Source organism: Bos javanicus, chromosome 7 (assembly GCF_032452875.1).
Source record: "Bos javanicus breed banteng chromosome 7, ARS-OSU_banteng_1.0, whole genome shotgun sequence".
Lineage (NCBI taxonomy): Eukaryota > Metazoa > Chordata > Mammalia > Artiodactyla > Bovidae > Bos > Bos javanicus.
The window spans coordinates 42,152,834-42,168,487 of NC_083874.1; the positions used below are offsets into that span (position 1 = coordinate 42,152,834).

The 15,654-nt window shown below is 49.9% G+C and overlaps 1 protein-coding gene across 2 annotated transcripts; it reads right to left on the bottom strand.

Moving 5' to 3' along the window:
* Window positions 1-350: 350 nt before the first annotated feature.
* SH3BP5L (SH3 binding domain protein 5 like) lies at window positions 351-14,279 on the bottom strand. 2 transcript variants are annotated; one of them, XM_061423224.1, is made up of 7 exons: window positions 14,143-14,279; window positions 13,092-13,700; window positions 6,707-6,769; window positions 6,409-6,537; window positions 4,735-4,896; window positions 2,762-2,935; window positions 351-2,238 (listed from the first exon to the last, which is right to left on the bottom strand). In XM_061423224.1, exons 2-7 carry the CDS (start codon window positions 13,272-13,274, stop codon window positions 1,792-1,794), a joined length of 1,158 nt encoding a protein of 385 aa, XP_061279208.1. In that variant the 5' UTR covers window positions 13,275-13,700; window positions 14,143-14,279; the 3' UTR covers window positions 351-1,791. The 2 variants fall into 2 exon arrangements, with proteins under 2 accessions (XP_061279208.1, XP_061279209.1); XM_061423225.1 differs by having other exon boundaries at window positions 14,153-14,256.
* Between the last annotated feature and the right edge of the window lie 1,375 nt (window positions 14,280-15,654).

Here is a 15,654-nt window from a genome sequence, read left to right on the forward strand (position 1 = left end):
TCCCCTTTATGCTCATGTTCAGGATTGGCATCATCATCTCATCTACACCATCAGTGGCTGACACACCCACACCACCCTGCAGAGAGCCCTTCCTGGCTAGCAGATTGGTGGTTGTGGGGGTGGGGGAGAGTGTTGCCAGACACCACTGACCTGGTGTGCATTCACCCCAGCCCTGTGGCCATAAACCTTCCCTCCTCTCATGGCTGGAAATTTGATCCACCTCATCCTTCACCTCCCAAGAGATCTTCCCTGACTACTCCATCAAAATGCACCTCGCTTCACCCTGCTCCTCCCTTCTCTTCATCTTCACCCCTTTCTCCTCTTCCCTCCCCTGAAAGGGACAATAAACATTACTGTTACATAAACTATTTTATTTAAATAAAATCAGGGGCAGATCCTTTCCCCCCATACACACAGGCACATGCATGCACGCACGCACGCACGCCCACGTCCTCCTCCATTTTCCCTCCACCCATGGCCACCTCAAACCTGGCAGTTCTCATCATGACCATCCTGTTTTAACCCTGGGACAGAGACACAACCTCTATTTGAAGGCCCTGCCCCACCCCACCCCTGCCCTCCTAGTTGATGGCAGCAGCACACAGGCCTAGGCACAAATTCTCCTGTCCAGAGTCCAGCTCTCAGCCCTCCTGGGGTGGGACAGGAGGATCGGTTCCCCAAGGCACCCAGATCCAGTGTAGCTTCTCTGCCTTTCCCCCACACAGCATGGGAGTGCCATCAGACACCTGAAACTGCTCCCTATGGAGGGTGGGTTCCCTCACTGCAGGCCAACCCTGCCCTGTATCAGCAGAGGCTCTCCAGCCAAACCTGAGCATACCCCAAGGGATTCTGGACTAGGTATGGTTTGGTTTCGGGAAGAGTGAGGGAGAGGAATTGAGCACCAAATTCCCTAACTCCACCCGATAGAAGAATGCCAAGATTTGGTTCAGCATCCTCTACCCAGAAAAAGTAAACAGACCTAACTCCACAGCAGAAATGGGAAGAGCTTCAGCCATCAGAACCTCACTATATCTCCACCCCCTAACACGGACCCACTAGCACCTTGGCAATGTTGGACACAGCCCAGCTGGGAAACACAATGCACACGGGAGCCTGTTTGGAGTTGGTAGTGTTGGTTGACAGTGGGATTGGCCTTCACCTTCCCTGACACCAGTATCCCTAAAGTCCTGCTTTGAGGCACAGGTGGCTTCGGTCGTGAGGAGGGAGCACTAAAGGGATGGGTGGTGTCTTCCAGAGGCACACAGTCCCGCAGCACTTCTTACGTGTTACCCATGAGCAGGCTGGGACAGAGGATGGGCTGCTGGGCTGCTGGAGGGTTCCGCAACATCCCAGGAACCACCTGGGAGATGAGTAGGTGGGAGGGGGACCCATCCATTCACTCAAGCTGGGGGAACCAAGATGCTGGGACCCAGATCCAGTGCCCATCTTCTCTGATGGCTTCCCTGTGCTGCCCAGACAAATTTCCCTGAGGGGAAAAACCAGACAGAAGTCAGAAAGAGGGCAGCAGACAGACAGACTGTGAAGGACCAACACGGGGAAAGGAGATGTCAGAGCCAAAGACAAGCCTTCTGAAAGGGTAAGGCAAAGAGAGCTGCCACCTGTGGGGGGCAGGGCAAGGTGAGAAAGCCAGGACATACACAACAGACTCAAGACACAGCCAACCTGACCTCTCTGAGGGAAGCAAGGACCTGAGGAGAGGGAGCTAGGAACCTGCAGGGCCCTCCTTGGGCCAGTGGTGGTATGAATGCATCAGCCACCCTGAGTACCGGGCTACAGGCTGATACTGCGCTGGTGGCGACCTCCACGACCCCCACTCCGGGGACCTAGCTCCTGGCCATCGAGACTGGTGTGGTCCGAGAGACCCCGCAGGTGCTCCACGGAATCACACTTCTGCAGGTCCGAAGCCACAGTGCGCAGGCTCAGCAGGCTCAGCGTGTCGGTGTCCGGGGCAGTGCCAGGCCCCAGGCTGACGCCTTCCTCCAGCCCTCCACCCTCCGCCCCCTCGATGATCCCGCTGTCCGCATCCTCGCCACCATCAGGCCCAGCCTCCGCCCCTACTGGAGAGGAGCGCCTCTGGCCCGGGGTATGAGCAGGCTGGCCCCGGCGCCGCGCATGAATCTGCTCGCTGATCTGCTCCAGGTTGCGCAGGGCGACTGAGTAACGGGTCTTGGCCTGGGCCACCTGCTGCTCCAGCTCTGTCACCTTGGCCTTGTGCTCCTGCAGAGGGAGGGTCAGAGTCAGGTGACCCTTTGGGCAACTGTCTGAGGCCCCTGGAGCTACCAAGTCCTCTCAGACCCACTGAGATGTTCCTTCTCCAATCTTGGCTCTGCTCATCCCCAACCACTAATCTGCAGTGCGGAACCAACGCTACCCAGCCCCTCTCCACTCTTCTTCCTGGGATCCTCCTTCCCCAGCAACCTGCCCTGGTCCTACCTGGCATTCCAGGGTCTTTCTCCCAGGTCTTCTTTCCCACCCACTGCTCCCGTTCCCTATCTGGCCAATTCCTCTCCCCTTTCTCTCTGGTTTCCCCCAATTCTCACTTCTCCCTTACGTCCCTTCTCTGTCAGCATCCATTCCCCACCCCCACCTCCCATTCCTGTGGAGTCATTCTGAGCATACCTGCCCCTCAACACCGGCCTGGTGGATAGCCCAGAGAAACAGACTAGTGTCCCCTCTACCGGCCCTCCCTTTCTATGCCTGCCCCCTCCCATCCTCCGCCCCTCCCCCCACACTCAGCTACCTCCAGGATCTGGCTGAACTGGGCCTTGAGCTCAAAGTAGGGCCGGCTCTTGCCAATGGCGCGGCGGAGGGTCTTCTGCAGGGCCTGAACCCGAGCCTCAGCCTGCTGGCACAGCCGTGTCACGCGCTGGTGCTCCCGCTCACCACGAAGCCGCTCTTCCTCTGCCTCGTTCACCTGGGCCAGGTGGGGCGGAGCACACACACCACTGAACACGGACCCACACTCCTGCCCCTATAGCCTGCCCAGTCTGTCACTCCAAATGGTAAACTGTCTACAGAGCCCGGAGAGGGCACTGAGCTCCCAAGGCACAAGAGAACTGTGGGTCCTCGCGCCTGCCTGTTGTTACCTGCACCACCCGCCACCTCTCAACTGTGTTGCTGCCAGGAAGTGCTGAGGTCCTTAGCCCACTCATGAGCGTGCAGGAAATGTCCATCCATCTGTGACACATCTGCCACATCGTGGTCCTCAGAGCTCACCCTTGGGGGTTGGGGGGAGGGAGGAACCTCACTGGGAGAGCCACAGCTCTGCACTGGGTTCTCCAGGTTTCCATGTCCAAGCAGATAACAGGCAAGGGCTCCAGCCACCGCATCCACCAAGACCAAGGAGTCGACCTCACACACACACAGCTTCAGCAACCCCTCCCCCAGTGCTGTGTGAGTTCCAGAGAAGTGGAACTCCTGCTCTCATGTGACCCATAGGCCTGGACTAAGGAGCACACAAAAAAGCTTGAGAAATGACCACTCCCCAGGAGCTGACACTTACTCCTACAGAATAAATGAATGTGTCCCCTCAAACTTTTTTTTTTAGGTTTTTTTTTTCAATGTGGACCATATTTAAAGTCTTTATTGAATTTGTTACATTGTTTTATCTTTTGGTTTTTTTTTGGCTACCAGCCATGTGGGATCTTAGGTCCCCCAACCAGGGATCAAACCCACACCTTCTGCACTAGAAGGTGAAGTCTTAACCATCAGAGAAGCCCACCCCCACCCCCCGCCCGGGCCCCACAAAAAAAATTCTTGTGTTGAAACCCTAACCTTAATGTGGGCCCTCTAAGAAGTGATTAGCTCAAGAGCGGAGAGCCCTCACGAATGAAATTATCTGCCTTATAAAACAGGCTTCAGAGAGCTCCCCAGGTCCTTCAGCCATGTAATAAAATAGTGAAGACAGCTGGCCATATGGGAAGCAAGAAGCAGGCCCTCAGCAAACACCAAATCTGCCTGTGCCTTGATCTTGAGATGTCCTAGCCTCCAGAATATAAACTTTTGACGTTTAAGCCACCCAGTCTGTTATTTTGTAGTAAAGCCAATGGACTAAAACACTTGTTCTTTACAAGGTGAAGGTGGGAGACTACAGCTGATGCCAGGGATCACCCCACTCCCCAACCCCCACAGAAGCAAAGCGAAAGTCTCTCAGTCACATCCGACTCCAGGCCAGAATACTGGAGTGAGTAGCCCTTCCCTTTTCCAGAGGATCTTCCCAACCCAGATATAGAACCCAGGTCTCCCACATTGCGGGTGGATTCTTTACCACCTGAGCCACAAGGGAATCCCCATAGGAAAGACTGGAAATAATACACAAATTATACTTTGAAAACCAAGGTACGCTGGCAGAGCTTAAAAGCAAGAAAGGAAGAACATTCAGAAAATAGAAACAAAGGGTCACAGCTAAACATAACAAAGGAGAGTTGAATCCAGAGCATTCAGGAATGAACTTGAGTCACTCCCACATCTGGAGGCAAAGATTCAAGAAGAGCCAAGAAGGGCCTTCTAAGTCAAAAGGAAGTATGTATGGGACACACAGGAGGCCAAACAGAGCAGAGAGCTAGGACCAGACTTTTCCTAAAACAGAATCAAAACTGAGGGAAGGCAGGAGCAGGAGAGAGACAGAAAGGAGTGAGGAAGGTGACAGGATTCAGGGAAAGCAAACGAAGTACCAGAACTGGCAGAAGGGACCAGTGGCACTGCCTGGCTCACCTTGCAGGTGGCGTGGTTGAGCATCTCCTGCCATGTGGGGTCCAGCCGGTTCTTGTCAGCCATGACGCCCTGCTCAGCCACAAACACCATCTCCCGGGCAGCGTTGTGCATGCTCACAGCCCGCTCATATCGCAGTGCTGCCTTCTGTGTCTCCTGCTGGGCCTGGGAGGGGGCGTGGGGAAGGACCATCAGGAGACTGAGCTGCAAAAGACCCCTGGCTGCCCATGGAGACCCTCCCTGGGCAAGGACAAGAGAAGGAAAAAGGCCCACTGTAATGCTGGCTTCACCTCCCAAACTGCACTAAGGATAAGTGCTGAGGAAGCAAAATTCTACAAAGAATATGTTCCAAGGGTAAGTAAGAGAAGAAATATATGTAGAAATAGAAGGATACTGCCAGTGGAGGGCAAAGCATATAAAATCCAGCACTCTCCAAGGCTGCTGGTCTTTTGCCCTAGGAAGAACAAAGAAAAATCCACATCTTTTAGTTGGAAGGTGGTTAGTTGATGGTTCAGACCATCAGCTCCAGTCCAGCAGATAAGCTGAATGAAATAACCAGACAACTGCTTGGAGATATTCATCATAACCATAGTTACCAAACAAAATACTAGAAACAAACCTAAGTTTTCAGTTACAGGAAACTGGTTAAACAAATAATAGTACATCTAACATAAGAAAATCTTAAGTTCCTAAAAGCAATGGCATGGATGGGTAATTCTTGGCATGGAATCATGTCCTCAAAAAATAAAGAGATAAAAACAGTACATGTATGATCCCATTTTGGCAGGATATTTTTTTTTTTTAATTTTTTTTTAGAGATTATCTGTGCTGTATTAATTGCATTTTTATTTTCTATGTTTCATGGTGTTTTGATATCTTGGAGGCCTTGCTGGCCCTCCTAGGGCTGCCTAACTTCGAGAGACAGTGAACTACTCTGTGAGCACACTTTTTATATGCAAATCCACCAATCTGAAGCCCATCACCTCCTTTATCTAACTCTCTTAAGCCAGTATTTCCCCTGCTCTAAATCACTGAAAGGCTAGGTACCAGAAAACTAGAGACCTTCCCCATAGTCCAGAGCCTGCCTCTGTTATTCAAACTGGCCAATCCTAAATTTGCTCAAAGCTGCTTACACTGTCTTACCCACTCCTTCCCGTGAAAACAACAATAAAGGCTCTACAATAAAAGCTCTGAAATAAGCTTTCCCCTCACATTTTCTGCCTCCTCACCCATTCAGGTGCTTCCCCATGTAGTCCTGAATAATCTGACAGGCTCTATTCTCTTAGGAACTAAGTAATAAACTTTTTTAAGGTAGTTGTCTCTGTGTCTGTCACCTTACCACATTGACTAAAACAACTTTCAGGTACAAAAATCACAAAACATGCATGTGGTTGGATCTGGGGAGATTCTGGTTCTCTTATCTTGTTTTATAGTTACAAGTTATACTTATAGCCTTCCAATAGTGACCCCATATTATTTATACAAAGAAAAATTTAAAAAGAAGGAAATGGGGTAAATGAGTGGAGAAGCAAGCAAAGAGAGCATGAACCAAAGGGGATACAAGAAGAAAAGATAACTAGAAGGTGCTCTGTCTCACACCCCATACAGAGACAGGAGACTTCAGGGCCAGGCTCTGCATGCAGCCCCCACCCCAGAATGTGGGTCAGCTGGCCGCACCTCCTTAGCCAGCCGCCGAGCTTCATAGTAGGGCCGGGCCTTCTCGATGCAGCTCCCTAAGTGGGAGCCCTGCGTGTTGAGCTTCCTTGCTGACTCCTGCAGGATCCTCCGGTAGGTGGTCCTGGCCTCCTGGCAAAAGGATAGAGACACGGGCAGAGGGAGGCATGTGCCTGGGTCCTAACCCCTCTTGTTTTTCATACATGCCCCTTCCCCTGCCACTGTACTGAAAGAGGACAGAAAATGATGAAAGCACCTCTGGAACCAGCCCAAGAGTGTGAGGAAAAGGAGCATCACTCACATCCAGCTGCAGCTCCACTTGGTTGATTTCCTCACTGGCCTGGTTCAGATGCTCCAGCTCCTCCTGCCACAGAGAGAGGCAGAAAGTTAGAGCAGCAGAGGAAAGCAGCCTCAGATGAACCAGGCAGGGCAGGAACATGGGTACAGAGGGAAAGCCCAGCTAAGTAGGGAAGGGAAGAAATGGAACAGGTCATTGTCAAATGCCTTCTTGTCAGAGATCTAATAACATACTGCCTCTTGTAATCCTCACAATTCCACCTCTATATCATGCAGTAAATCCCCATTTTAAGGACAAGAGAATTGAGGTTCAGTATGGAAAACTCCTACACACACAACACAGTGGCAACAAGTCTGCGGCCATCAGACTGCACCACCACCTCCTCCTCGTACTCCAGCCAGGAGTCTCCTCAGAGCTAATGGTCTCTGTCCCAGGCAAGGAGAAACCCCTGGGCCCTACTCACCCAGCACATTTTTACTACACACTTATACACTCAGCACCATGAAACCTAGAATTTAGAGCACAAAGCAGCAGCAGCTCACAGCCCAAGAGTAAGCAACAGGCCCTTGGTCATGTGAGGAGCCACAGGAGAGGAGGGCATGGTAAGGGCTGGGAATCAACAGGAGAGCAGGTGACCAGGGCAGGCAGGATGTCAGGAGAAGCCAGAGAGGCTGGGGCACAGGGACAGGATACTCGGACTTCTCCCAATGGCAGGGGCAACCCCTCAGAGCTTGATGCCCCCAGTGGTTTAGGAAGGCAGACTTGGGCAATGTAGGGAAAGCTTGGAGGGGCCAGAGAGACAAAAGTGGAGGCTGTCTGTAGTACTCCAGGTGGGAAAGGAGACGGCAGATCCCTGGGAAATCCGGGATGCAAAAATCATTAGGACATCGTGAACAATTAAGGTCACGGGAAGAATACATGGTTCAAGAGACCTCTAACTGCTTGGGCGGTGGTGACAGGACCCCAGGTCCCCACATAGTAGATCCTATGGCAAGGAGGGAGAGCCTCAGGAAGAAGTTCACCAGACACACTGGCCTGAACTCCTCACTGGCCCCAAGCGCTGGCAAAAGAAGCAAAAACCACCCGTGCATTTCAGTGGCAGGGAGGGTGCTGGCCTTGAGTATCCTCCCCTCCCCTTGGTTAAGTTCCTGGGGCCCAGGGAGCCAATGACACTCCCGAGGAGGAGCAGTGCCTAGAGAGATGCCTGGTGCTCAGCTACAGCTTCCTCCTCCAGGCCCTGGGCAGGCCCGCAGTAGCCAGCCTGCTGTCTGCCTGCGCCCATGGCCATGCCCTACACTCCACCTGCACCTGGAAGTGAGGAACGCCGCCATCACTGCTCCTGCATACTTCATTTGGCCCTTTCAAAAGCCCATTGTGTGATCTCCCTTTAGTCCTTTTATTTCTGTACCTCACCTCAAGCTCTGAAAGATTTGAGTCAGCAAGTAAGAATGCAAGAAATCAAGTTATGTGCTCTAATTACAGTATAAGATAGAACACAAAGGAGGAAACATACAACGAAACCAGGAACAATGATATGAAAATACGCATACTCACAACAATGTAGACTCTGCCTCAGAGAGGACCACAAACTTGTTGTCTCTCAACTTTTCAGAACAGAGATATCTGACAGAAATATAATATGAGCCTTATCCGGAATTTTTAGTTTTATAAAAGCCACATTTGTAAAAGAAAGAAAACCACCAAGATAAAATTTTAACAGTACATTTCATTTAATTCAATATATCTAAAATAATAACAATTTCAACCTGTTATCAACATAAAATAATAACTACCAATATTGTAACTTTTTTTTTAAACCATGGCTTTGAAATCCACATGCATCTGACCTTAGAGCACACCTTAACGTGGACAGTTGGATGTAGCTCCTGTACTGGTCTGGGTAGAGCTAGAAGTGCACAAGATCCACTGATTAGTCACACAACTCAGTGCTCATAAGGTAACAACTGGCCACTGTGGAAAAGAGGCCGCCGGCATGGCTCAGAGGACCCCAGAGGAAGCCTGGGGCAGTGCCAACACCACCCTACATGCACACAGCTTTGAGTTTCACAGTGCCTTCCTGACAGGGATGTCCCCTTCGGCTAATGAGATCACCACAAAGAAACTGTCAGAAAAGACAATTCCTGTCTGGGTGAGAGGAACCAGGCCCTCTTTGGGCTCTGCTTTCTGTGGCTGAACTTGGTCCACAGGGAGTTTCAGATAATCTAAGGGAGGAGGTGACCAGTCCTTTCAGCAGTTCCCACTGGAATATTCTCTATCTCAACCCATTCACATTTGATAGACAAGAAACAATGGGGCAGGGAATCAGAAATGGAGTTAAGACCCAGGACCTGACCTATGATCTGGCTTTCCTGCTACTATTGATTACATTCCTAGGACTAATGATGTCCTTAGATGGATGCCTCAAAGACAGGAGTACCACCACCTAAGAAAACCTACAGTCTTGGTAAGATAGTAATAATTTGGGGGCAGAGGAGAAAGAGGTTAATAAAAGGCACCCTGTAATGTTCCTCTGAGCGAACCAAGGTCTAAGACAGGATCCCATTTGGTTCCACAGCCCAAAGCACTCCCAGACCCTGACAAGATCATCAGAGGAGTGAATGGCAAGTCATCGTCACTGAAAAGAAAACGGAAGACTTTGATTCTTGGTCTACAGAAGCAGGCATGTATGTCTTTCTATATCGAAACTTGTACCCACAAAGCACCTCCAGCAATTTAAAAAGGCTTCCTATTGACTCTGAGGTCTGCTCCTCAAAGTCACAAGGCTCTAACAGGACAAGAAGACTGGGGAGAGAGCAGGCTGGAGGGCAAAGGGTTAGGGGATGGGGGTAGCCAGGCTGAGGCAGACCCAGGGCAAAGCACAGCAGGAAGCCAACAAGCACCCAGGGCTCTGCTTTGGGTCACTAGCAACACATTCCATTTGGCCTGCTGCACCACGGACTCCTGGCCTGACTGAAATCGAATTCGAGGAGGATGAAGTCTGAGTCAGCATTCACCATCCATCAGTGAGCCTGCAGCCCGCAGGGAGGGTGACCTTCCCGGAGCACACCAGGCTGATGCCCAGGACGCCAGGCCACTCAATCAAAGGCAGTTAGGAGACAGATGCTCTTCCCCAACTTGTGCAAGCCATTAAAACACTCAAGCTCAAAATGAAGTATAATCTTATAAACTGTGTTGTACACCCGAAATTTATAAAATATCCTAAATCGAATATTGATATTTCTTGATTTAAAAAAAAAACCAAATCCACAGTCAGTCAGGAGGATTAGGGTGATGCAGGACCTAAAGACTTGGAAATAAAGTAAAAATGACCTCCAGAGCAAGCTAAACTAAACATTTCAGACAATCCAGAGATTGCAAAGTCACTCTGAGGAGGAAGAGGTGAATGAAAGCATCTACTTACCTGAGAAAAGAAATGTGTCCATCACAAAGAGGGCTGAGAAAGGTCATAGGAGAGAAGACCCAGGCCCATCCCAGTACTACCCTCCTCTATTCGTTCCTGCCACTGGGACCCTGCCTCTCAGAAAGCTAAGGCCCAGCCTGGATGCCTCAGAAAAACTGTGCTGAGGTCAAGGCACAGAGAGACATCCAGTGGACTTCCCTGGGATCAGCACACTTCAGGTAGGCCTACAGCTGGCAACCACCTGGTTTCCCTCCAACTTCCAGAGGATTCTAGACAACTTCCAGACAAGAAGGCACAAGCTGTCTGTTTGCCAAGAATCCCCATTCCCCACACCAGAAAGAGCCTAGCCCTAAGGGACCATTTCTGGGAATTCCAGAAAATACCTGAATAGGGTCTCCATCTTTGGGCTATCCTTGGATCCGTGGATTCGCCCAGGCCACCAGTCATAACTTCTCACCCCAGACAAGAGGGGAATATACACATCTGGCCAAAGCTCAGGAACGAGTGTTTCTAAACTTCCCTGGTAGGTATTGATGGATTTGTGGGTAGACAACCACTGAACGCACCAATCTATTTAAAGTGCTAAAATACAGGATCAGGATAACATGATCTTGCACACTGTCAACACTACAAAGAAACTCAAAAGACGCATACCCAATGTCTTTCTCATCTAGAAGAGCCCAAACCCAGATCTGAAGGCTACCAGCCTTCACTATGAAAGGCGTTCCTTACATCAAGCTGCCTCTCCCACACAGCAAGAAGATGCTGCATCTCTGCTGAGGCCAGAGCACTAGACCAGTCTCATCAGCGAGGGAGGCCTCTACAATAAGACCTTGCCTCCCTACATAACCTACAACATTCCACAACGTGCCTCCTGGTTTAGCAACAGAGACTAGGGTCCTCCTGTCCCTCTTGCTTCATTAACACTGCAAGCTCACTCAGGGCAAAGTGAATCTTACTCTTGCTCAGTATTCTCTGATCCTCACAGAGTTCACCCAATACAACTGTCGATGATGATGGAAATGTTCTACATCTGCCCTGCCAGCAACACCTGAGGAACTGCAATTTTTTTTTTATTGATTCTTAACTGAATTTAAGTATCCACATGCAGCTAGGGGCTACTTTATTGGACAGTGCAGCATGAAAGTTGCCCTTTAACACCACCACCTTTGCCTGTGTAGGCAATGGAAAAATACACAGGAGCAGAAGCGACTGAGCAAAGAAACCACAACTTATTCTCCTCTGCAGTTGAGCAAGGAATGATGCAAAGGGGAATATGAAGAATATCAACAGGCCCTCCTCCCTGACAAACAGAGATCTCTTTCTCAAAGCAAGACCTACAAACTTTCATCAAAGATAGGCAAGAGAGTTTGTGAAAGAAAAGAATCACAGGACAGGGTCAGAGCAGAGCGGCAAAGAGCTGTGCAAATAAGCTAGACCAAGCTTTCATCTTACAAATGAAGAAAAGGAGGCTCAAAAAGGTTATGTAACTTACATGAAAATCACAAATCATAGGGCTAGAGGATGCTTGAATCTCAGCCCAAGGCTTTTTTCACTACAACTTGTTTCCTAGGTGGACAATAAATCTATATAGAACTAGCAGGAGAAATTGAGTTGTTTTCAATGCAGTGCCCATGAAACAGAGCCGAAATAAATTACTGACTCATGCCAGTAAACAAATGGCTCACCACTGCTACACTATCAGCACAGACAGTTTCCCCACACATGTCCCAGGAAACTCCACCAAGAGAAAGAAGGAAGGATGCTAGGACTAGCTTTGAAACCTTCCTGACTCACTAAAGTAACCTAATAAAGGTCTGTTGACAGAGAAGCCCAGGAATGAGAGCGCTGGGAGGCTCTTGCTCACCTGCAGAGGTGTGAATCACTGCCACATCAGAATCTGGGGGATGCTACCATACCAAACAGCAGACTCAGGCCCCAAACATACAAGAGCACCCTGGCTCTCACCTGCCTAAACAGCTTCTCCAGGGAACTCTTCCCTGCCACTGTCCAGAAACACCACAATCCAGCCTCAGCCAGTCACGCATCTACCACGTGTGCTGCCTGTCCTCCTCCTCCTCCACTGCCTCCTTCACAAAGTTCTGCCCCTCTACCAACAAGTAAATGCCCCAAGGCAACAGATCAGCTCTTCCACTCATTTGATTGACCCAGCATCCTCAAAGCAAGAAATTTGTGTTATGAAGGATTGACCGTACCTGATATAACTCTCTGCATACATCAGATTTCCTTACAGGTCTAAGCCTGGTGCCACCTTTATAGGACATGAAAAGTCTCACCTTTCACAAATAAGAATGTCCCTGGGAGGCACTGATAAGAAAGCAGGAGAGGAAAAAAGATTCAAAACTGCCTCCAATCTCAAAGCCATCTTCTTTCACATCCCATTGACGCTGCATCTCTGAGTCAACAGCCCCTTGGCATATTTGGAAAAGAAACAGTTCTACTTTCTTCTGACCTAAAGTGTGCGTCCTACACCTGCTGCCCAATTTATCAGTAAAGCCAGAAGCAACACATCCCAGGCACTCAGGCCCAGCCTCTCTCTGTACTCCCACCGTACACAACTCTTTTAGCACTTGTGACAGTACACTGCGATGATTTGTTGACAATCCTTTCCTGCCCCAGTGCACTGGGAAAAGAGTAAGTCTAACTCCTCATTTATCTGACAGTTCTTCAGAAAAGCTAGAATCTAATTTCCCTATCCTCCCCCAACTCAGTCTTCTCACCTGTATTTTTTTTTTTTTAACTTTACAATATTGTATTGGTTTTGCCATATATCAAAATGAATCCGCCACAGGTATACATGTGTTCCCCATCCTGAACCCTCCTCCCTCCTCCCTCCCCATACCCTCCCTCTGGGTCGTCCCAGTGCACCACCCCAAGCATCCAGTATCGTGCATGGAACCTGGACTGGCGACTCGTTTCATACATGATATTACACATGTTTCTCACCTGTATTCTAGGATCCAGTTCTTCTTCTTCTCTTGGGGACAATTTGGCTTCACTGCTGTTGCTTCCACCTCCTCCAGGCTCCTCTGCAACTGGGCTCCGAGGGACTTCATCCTCTACAACCTCAGGCCGAAGCTCCCCCTGTGGGGTCTCCCGCCCCCCTGGAATCTGCCTGAGTTCAGCCATACTGGCAGGGAGAAGGCACAGCCCTAAGCATAAAAGAGGACTGACATGCTGGGACCAGGGCCCCAGCTTGGGGCTTCTTGGGCTCTGGGTGGCAAGAAGGGATTCTCTTCTCAGGGTGGAAAACGAGGGCACAGGAAGAACCTCACACTCGGTTAGAGGCCGAGATTCAAGCGGCCAGCGGGGTCCCAAGAGCTATAGCTTTGTATATGCAAAAGTCCTTCCCTGCCCGTCACAGGGAGTCCACCAGGAGAGACCCGGAGCAATAGCTCCGAGGCGGGGGGCAAAGGGGGCCTGGATCCTGGGCCGAGGCCTGCGAGGAGGAGCACCATTCGGGAGGGCGGAGGCAGGCGCCTCCAGGCTGTGGTGGCAACTGGAGAGAGAAGGCTGGGCCTGAGCAGAGGCTGCTGGCTAAGAGTCTCTGAGGAGCTGCAGGGGAAACAATGGCCAAGTACATGGTCAGAATTAGAACGTCGGCTACCAGCCTCCTTCCACCCCTCAGCCTCCCAAGGACTTTACTACCTTCCTCCCACACCTCCACATTCCGACCAACCCCCTCAACTTCTTTCCCGCGTCCCAGCATCTCTGGCCTAAGCCCCTCCCCCACCAGCGCCTTCCAGACTTCCCTCCGCATCCTAATCCTCTCCATCATTTCCCCCAACCCTTCCCCAGCCCCGCGTCATTCCACCCCAGTCTGGCTTTGCAAATCACCTTTTAACCCCCAGCCCCACCCCACCTCCTCTTCTCTCTCCAATTCTGCGGACAACCCGAGCCTCGCATCTCCAACCCCCGCTCTTCCTAAATCACAAGGACCCTGGCCGCAAGCCTCCTACACGGCCAGGCGCAAAGCCCGCCCTCTGTTCGACTTTACCTCAGTTTACCTTCCCGTGCGCGGATCTCCGCTGCAAACAATCTTCCCCCGCCCTCCCCGCAACAAGCTGGTCCAACCAAATACAACGAGGCCGAAAGGAAGCGGAAATACATCATCCTGTAAAACACTGCCCTTCTTCCCTTTCGCCCCTCCCTCTCACGCTCTCCTGCTAACCAGGTCACGTCTGGATTCCTCAACGCTCATCTCCGCCTGGCCTTCGGTTTCCGTACAAAATGGTGTCTCACAGCTCTGACTCTCACCTTACATTGCTTCCAGCCCATCCTCTACCACTGATAAATGAAACTTAAATATGGGAGGGTTGTGCAGAGAAAAACTACGGAGGATAATGAAAGTCGAGAGACCCTGGTGAGTAGGGAAAGGTTGGAAATAAAACGGAGAGTAGACAATTGCCTCAAAAAGAGTGCTGCCATCTTGCTTTACGGCGACGGGTTCTGGCTGCACCCAAAACCGTTTCCGGCCTCTCCCAGGAAGTCGGAAGTGGGCTTGTGGGCATCCGGCAGCTGTGGTACTTGTCTGTGGGAGTCCGGCTTCAGCGGACTGCGCTCCGGGGGAGAGGGGTTGTTTTTTTCAGAAATGACTCCCCTTATTCAAGTGAAGTCAGTGGTTCCCTTAGTTAGTAACAAAGTGTAAATGGCAGCTCTGATACGTAAATCTCTCTTGCCGGCGTCCTCCCATGGCTCCGGCGCTGCACTTCGCCATCACCTCCCCGAGCCAGGCTCTGTCCCGCTGAACATCGTTGCAGTGGTATCGCCGATTAATCCGTGAGCACTGATTAGAAGTTTAGTTATCTGAATTCAGTGCTCTCGTGCACTCTGTTCGAAAACCCACGAGGAAGAAGAGTTTGTTACATGGTTTTGTGTATCAATGAAAGGACCTGACCTAAAGTCACCACTTCCCAGTGTCACCAGGAGAGACCTGAAATGAAGGCTTCAGATTGGAAGGTTTACTTTTACTAAAGACTTAACTTCCTCTGAGGTGAAGAAATCAAATGGGCTGAATTTTCCTTCTCACTTGTGCACCCCTCCCTCCATCCCCTCACCCCATGAATAACCATGTTAAAAAAAAAATTTTTTTTAAGTAGACCCAAATATATTTTTAAGTAAAAGTTATTTTCTTCCCCCCAAATTGGAAATATTATTTTTTTAATTCCAGAATTGACTTTTCTCCAGTGAATCAGCGAGACCCTAAGTAGCAATTCTAAGTAGATAAATCTGATAGATAATAATGTCTCATATCATACTCCTTTTTGTTATTAAGGTGCCATACAAAAACCATGAAAATTACATATAGAAATCAGGAATTATTGTCTGCTAGTTTCTTTAATTTTGTAAAACTGGAGTTTCACTGTAATAATTCAGTTTTACCTACCATCTTATGTGTGTGCTATCCTGAATTTTCTGAACCTTTACTATTCAGCACTGCTATAATATCTATAATCTTTATATCTTGTTCCACAACTTCTTTTCCCTGTGTGTTCATTCCTTAGCAGTC

Bases quoted from the DNA above. Each gene is read 5' to 3' on its own strand.
- SH3BP5L (XM_061423224.1), bottom strand. From the start codon at position 13,274: ATGGCTGAACTCAGGCAGATTCCAGGGGGGCGGGAGACCCCACAGGGG. The intron at 6,538-6,706 runs GTGAGTGATGCT...TCCTTTTGCCAG, and splicing joins AAGTGGAGCTGCAGCTGGAT to GAGGCCAGGACCACCTACCG. The intron at 4,897-6,408 runs GTGCGGCCAGCT...GCCCCCTCCCAG, and splicing joins CTCGGCGGCTGGCTAAGGAG to GCCCAGCAGGAGACACAGAA.